At 57.8% G+C, this 6000-nt stretch overlaps 1 protein-coding gene across 2 annotated transcripts; it reads left to right on the top strand.

The window, feature by feature from the left end:
- The first annotated feature begins 1010 nt into the window (after window positions 1-1010).
- Window positions 1011-2178, top strand: S100A6 (S100 calcium binding protein A6). 2 transcript variants are annotated; one of them, XM_039218952.1, is made up of 3 exons: window positions 1011-1114; window positions 1478-1636; window positions 1957-2178. In XM_039218952.1, the coding sequence occupies exons 2-3, from the start codon at window positions 1499-1501 to the stop codon at window positions 2089-2091; spliced, it is 273 nt and encodes a 90-aa protein (XP_039074883.1). In that variant the 5' UTR covers window positions 1011-1114; window positions 1478-1498; the 3' UTR covers window positions 2092-2178. The 2 variants fall into 2 exon arrangements, with proteins under 2 accessions (XP_039074883.1, XP_039074884.1); XM_039218953.1 differs by having other exon boundaries at window positions 1051-1144.
- Window positions 2179-6000: the final 3822 nt, after the last annotated feature.

The following is a 6000-nucleotide window of genomic DNA, read 5'->3' as shown; positions in this document are numbered from 1 at the left end:
GTTTTGAAGATATCCTGTCCACCTCGGCCGGGGGGGTGTGGGGCAAGGCAGAGCCTCTCCTCCAGGGGGCTGACGGCCTCTGGACTTAGGGTCCTGGGCTCCCACCCCGCTTCCTGCCCTTCTTCAGTGGGGATGTCACTGAGTTTACTGAACTTAGTTTTGTGCTTCCAGAAAATGCGGAAGTTGGGCCAGGCTTTCACTCGCCTCCCTGAGAAAGCTAAGGGAAGTGCTTTGAGAGAGAACACTCGGGGGAGGGGGAGCAGGGAGGCTGGGGTGTGGCTCCTGAGGGCAGTGGTGGACAAGCCAGTCTGAGGCCGCAGGAGGCCACCCTGACAACACCCCACCCCAGCCCCCTTTCTGTCTCTCCCATTTCCCTCTCAGCAGCAAGCTCCCCCCCCCCCAATTATCTGTGGGGCCAGTGCTTTCTGCCTTCCCGGCTTCCCCTTATGAAAGTCCCTTCTCAGGAGAGGATCTGGAAAACCTTTCCACTGGAGCGTAAATAACTAAGGCAAGGGCCAGTGTGCACACTAGCGGGCAAGGCACTGCAGGCAGAATTCCGGGCGGGGTGCGGGGGTGCGGGGGTGCGGGCTGGTGAGGGAGGGGGCGGGGGGAAGAAGGGTTGTGAGGGCGGTGGTGGGAACTTTCGCTGAGGGATGGGTGCTGTAGATGCCGGTTAAATCATACCCTACAGGCCACTGCCGGCCCCTCCCTCCGCCATCTAGGGTTGGCCCTGCACACCCTCTGGGGACCCCCGCCCCCTGCCCCGGGGGGCTCGTTGTCCCTGGCTGGCGGCGGCCTTCCCCAAGATCCCCGTTCTTCCACCGGCTCTTCCGGCCCCAGAACCCGGAACAGCCCCGGGCAGGAGGCGCGGGAGGCTGGGGGACACCCCCCCCACCAGGTGTGTGGTGTAGACGCCCGACGCCCAGCGGACCTCGGTGGGAGGGCAAGGTGGGGTGGAGGCGGGACGGACCTGGGGGCGGGGCGGAGGGCGGGGCGGGGTTGGGGCCCGGGGCCCGGAGGGTGGGCTCTGGCCGGCCCGGCCTCCGCTCCCCAGCCGCTAAAAGGCGCGCTGGACGCCGCCCCGCAGGTCCCTCGACGCTCTCCCAGCCGCGCGGTGAGTCCTCGCGGGGCCGCCCGCCCTGGGGTGAGTCCGCCGGGCCGGCGGGCAGCTCCCCCGCGTGCGCCCCGGGCTGCGGGAGGGTGCGCCCCGGGAGCGCCAGCGCCGCGGGTGTGCAGCACCCCCTCCCCATAGTCCCCAACTCCTGGAGCCCCCGGAGGACGGCTCTCAGCTGGGGTCCCGTTTGCCCCTTGACCACCTCTCCCCCGGGACTGAGGTCCGCCTCCCCCGCCCTCGAGCCCTAGGCGGACCCCTGACTCCAGGGAGGTTGGGGCACAGCGGTCTGAGGCAGGATGGCGGGGACCCAGCTCTGGGGTATGTGGGTGGTGGGAAGGACCTGACCACCCTCTCGGCCCCCAGCTCCGAGCCCAGCGCCCAGCCATGGCGTGCCCCCTGGACCAGGCCATCGGCCTCCTTGTGGCCATCTTCCACAAGTACTCGGGCAGGGATGGCGACAAGAACACCCTGAGCAAGAAGGAGCTGAAGGAGCTGATCCAGAAAGAGCTCACCATTGGCCCGGTGAGTGGGTCTCCCCCAGGGCCCTCCTCCCTCCCCTTTAGAAGCAGGGTTAGGAGAAGGGGAGGTGCGTGGGACTCAGGCGTCCGCGTCCTGGAGCCCAAGTCACATGTGACACTGGGACCATGGGTCATCCCCCCTCCCCTGGCGGGGCTGGGGGAGACTGGCCTGGTGCCCCCTGCGTGAGGTGCAGGAGAGAAGTAACACCAAGTGAGCCCAGGGTGGACAAGCCAGCAGGAGCCACTTGTATGAGGGAGGGGCGAAGGGAGAGAACCGGGGGTCTCATCGCCATTGAGTCTGGATTTCCCGTTCTAACGTGTTAGAAGCTGCAGGATGCTGAGATTGCAAAGCTGATGGTCGACCTTGACCGGAACAAGGACCAGGAGGTGAACTTCCAGGAATATGTCACCTTCCTGGCGGCCTTCGCCTTGATCTACAATGATGCCCTCAAGGGCTGAAAATAAATCAGGAAGGGGGAGACACCCTCTGTCGGGCCTGTCTAAGTGCAGTGGTGGGTAACTGTTCAATAAATATCTTCCTTGGTCAAGTCGGCCTCTGTGTCCTTGCTTCCTTCTCTGTCGGTGCCGCATCAGCCATCATAGAGTTTGCTCACGGTCACCCCTGGGAGTGGCTCAGATGTCCCGTGCCTGGGACCACCCTCACAAGGCTGCTACTGGCTCACTAGCTCATAAGGTGCCTTTACGTCAGTTAGAAAAGGGTCTCACTCAGGACGAAGGCATCTTAAGGAAGACTCAAGTGGTGCCCAGTAGAGGCGGTTCTGGGATGGGAGTGCGGAAGGGAATGGTGCCCGAGCCGGGCTGTGCTAGGTCCAGAGGCGGGCAGAGGTAGCCTGGTCCGGTCCCCGGCGGCAGAGACCTGTTTTGCTCCGGAGTGTGCTGAGAGGAGAAGGGCCATGGGGTCGGGCCGGTCCACCTCGTCACCGCAGTGAGGTGGAGCAGAGGGAGAGGGCCCGGCCGGCCCAGAGCTTGGCTGGAGAGTGTTCTGAGGCCCCGGAGGACGCTGTATGGCTGAGTCCACAGCAGCTGCCCATGGCCCAGCTGGAGCTGGGGGGCCTACTTTAGGAGTCTGTCCTTGTATGTATTTGGGTACAGGGTCTTTTGCGTTGGGGGTGGTGATCTGAGGAGCATGCACCCGCAGAGACATGAGAACCAGGGGTGCTCACGAAGGGGGCAGGGCGGGGGTCCCTGGGGCTGGGGCCACCTGCAGCTTCAAGCCTTTCAGTGAGTACTGAGCGGGCCCACCCCTGCAGCCTCAGCAGAATGACTCACGCAGCCACCGTTATTTCACGGAGCCCGGCCTGGCTCTCAGCCCCCGTCAGGGAGGGCGGCTAGCTGAGCGACTGAGTCCGTTGTTCGCATCTGTGAGTTCAGGGGTGGGGTAGGGGTGAGCTGTCTGTCACTGCTCTTGCCTCTCCTGGGCTAGTCAGAGCCAGGCACGCGCCTCTGTTGCGGGCACCCCAGGCGGAGACCACGTTCCCCTGCCTTCCCTGGGGGCCCGACTTGGTAGCGCGTCTTCCTTCTCCGCGGGGCGGCGGACCCGTCCGGAAAGGGCTAGCAGCCCCTCTTCCGTCGTCCCCTGCCGGGGGCGGGGGGCGATCCCGGGCCCCCCCGAGCTCCCAGCGCCGGGTGGGCGCCGCCGCGTCCGCGCCTTGCTTGAACAGATCGGCTCCCTCTGGAAAAGCGCCTTCTCGCGGCCAGCGGCCGGCGACGTGGGGCGCGGAGCCTGCGCCCCCGTGTGGGCAGAGAGCAGGCTGCTGCGGGCCAGGGGGCCGCGGGGAGCCCTGGGCAGGGCGCGGGGCGGGGCCCGCAGCTCTGGGCCGCAGGGCGCCTTCTCCGGAGGACGGAGACGGGACTCGGCCGCGCTGGGAATGTCAGCGGGGGGCCTTTTGGCTCCAGCAACTGATTCCCACATAGAGCCCTTCAACTTTGCCCAAGACAAACCTGCGTAGTCCGTGAAAGAAAGGCGACGAATAGAATTTGAACCCGCACCTCCTCTTCCTCTTTTTCGGAGGCGGGAAGACTCGGTGCAAAGAGGGCGGCGGAGCTGTCTCAGCGGGTGAGGCCCCCAGCGTGGGGAGGAGCTGCTCAGGCCAGGCTCAGCCCCGCATTTCTGGGGAGCCCTGGTGGCTGGAGGGTGCACAGGCCACCTGCTAAGTAAACGGGCATACGTCCCCCGGCGTCTGCTTCTCTACAGTAATGGAGAGAATGGGAACGCGGATTTAAAAAATAAAACAAACCCCAAATAAATAGCAAAACTTTTTGTTTGCTTTGAGAGTGTGTGTGTGTGTGTGTTTATATATATATATATATATATTTTAAGATTTCATTTGTAAGTAATCTCTACCCCCAATGTGGGGCTTGAACTCACAGCCCTGAGATTAGGAATCTCAGGCTTTACCCACTGAACCAGCTAGGCACCTGAGGGTATGATTTTAAAGGTCTTTAGGGGCTCCTGGGTGGCTCAGTCAGTTAAGTGCCTCAGCTCTGGTCATGATCTCATGGTTCGTGGTTTCCAGCCCTGCATTGGGCTCTGTGCTGACAGCTCAGAGCCTGAAGCCTGCTTCAGATTCTGTGTCTTCATCTTTCTCTGCTCATGCTCTGCCTGTCTCTCTCAAAAATAAGTAAACATTTTTAAAAAAAAATTTTGGGGGTGGTGGTAGGAGGAAGCAGCCTTTCTAAAGGAATCTGGTGGGTGCAGACATCAAAATATGGAATTAGGGGTGGAGAGGTGCATGGACTGGTCATTTTATCGTGTTTGCCTTTAATTGATGTACAGTTGAAGTAAGCCCTGTGTGCTCACTCTGTGGAGTAGGGGTCTGGGCTTAGAGGAGAGGGAGAAGGTCAGATGTGAGCCGGGGGCTTCCTCATACTCTGTCCCTTTGCTGAGGCTGATCTGGGAAGTCCAGTTCACCTGCGGGTGGGACGGTGGGAACGGCTCTGACCCCAGTCCCCTGTCTGAGGCTCTTTCCTCCCTGGAAGTCCCCGCCCCCCCTCAAGTCATCCTGACACCCGGAAGCTGAAACAGCAGCGCAGCCCATTTTGTAAGCTGGGACGGCTTTACAAAAAAGAGAGTGTAGAACTGAGTCACAGGATGTAGCTCTGTTCTCTGCCAAGCAAATCTGAAATTGTTACAAATAACGCTGCTTGACATTTGTGTAGCACTTTTATTTTTATAAGACACTTTCATATTCATTGTCTTTTGTGATCCTCAAAAGATTTGTGTGTAGTATGTATTGTTAGCCCCGTTTAATCAGTGAAAAGACTAAGTTACAGGGAATTAAGAGCCTCTACCTCGGTGTGCAATCCGAGCTGGGCAGTCCCTAGTGTGCATCTTATCATGACATAGTTTGGCCATTTCTGTTTCATCTTTTTCTTTTACATCTTTTAATTACATATTGAGTATACAAAATGATTTATGGACACATCTAAGAAATAAGAATCACGAATTTAAGAAATGAACATTACTGGGGCACCTGGGTGTCTCAGTCGGTTAAGCGTCCGACTTTGGCTCAGGTCATGATCTTACAGTTTGTGGGTTCGAGGCCTGCGTCGGGCTCTGTGCTGACAGCTAGCTCAGAGCCTGGAGCCTGTTTCAGATTCTGTGTCCTTCTCTCTCTGACCCTCCCCTGCTCAGTGTGTCTCTCTCTCCGAAGTAAATAAAACATTAGGAAAAAAAAAAGTTACCTTCACTTTTCAACCCACTGGATAGCCTTCCCCATCTCATCTCCTTCCCTTCCAGTGGAACCACCATCTGGTCGTTGTGTTTATTATTTCTTCTTTCTTTAGTAAGTTTTGCTACTAGGGCACCTGGGTGGCTCAGTCAGTTGAGCATCTGACTCTTGATTTCCGCTCAGGTCATGATCTCAAGATTCATGGGATCAAGTCCCAAGTCGGGAGCCTGCTTGGGGTTCTCTCTCTCGCTTTCTCTATGTGCCTATCCCTGCTCTCTTGTGTGTGTGTGTGTGTGTGTGTGTGAGAGAGAGAGAGAGAGAGAGAGAGAGAGACAGAGACAGAGAGACAGAGAGAGACAGAGAGAGAGAGGGATTGCACATGCCCAAAACAAACATTAAACAAGAGAAATGTTTAAAAAGTATATTTTGCTACTAATGTTTTCATCTTCTGTTTCAGAAAAATGTATTAAAAATTCCATCTGTTCACCACCCTGTAATGCCCATTGTATAGTACATGTAGGAGAGTTTGTTTCTGAGCTCTCTTTTCTGTTCCATTGATTGATCTACTTTTTTTTTTTTGCTAATGCCACTCCATCTTTTAAAAAAAATTTTATATTTCAATAGTAAAACTTGATATTGGTAAGGCGAATCTTCCACCTTGCTCTTCATTGTCAGG

The sequence above is a fragment of the Hyaena hyaena genome, unplaced genomic scaffold (assembly GCF_003009895.1).
Source record: "Hyaena hyaena isolate Hyena2069 unplaced genomic scaffold, ASM300989v1 scaffold_783, whole genome shotgun sequence".
NCBI lineage: Eukaryota > Metazoa > Chordata > Mammalia > Carnivora > Hyaenidae > Hyaena > Hyaena hyaena.
The sequence above is the reverse complement of the archived record's forward strand: the minus strand, read 5'-3'. Positions and strand labels throughout refer to the sequence as shown.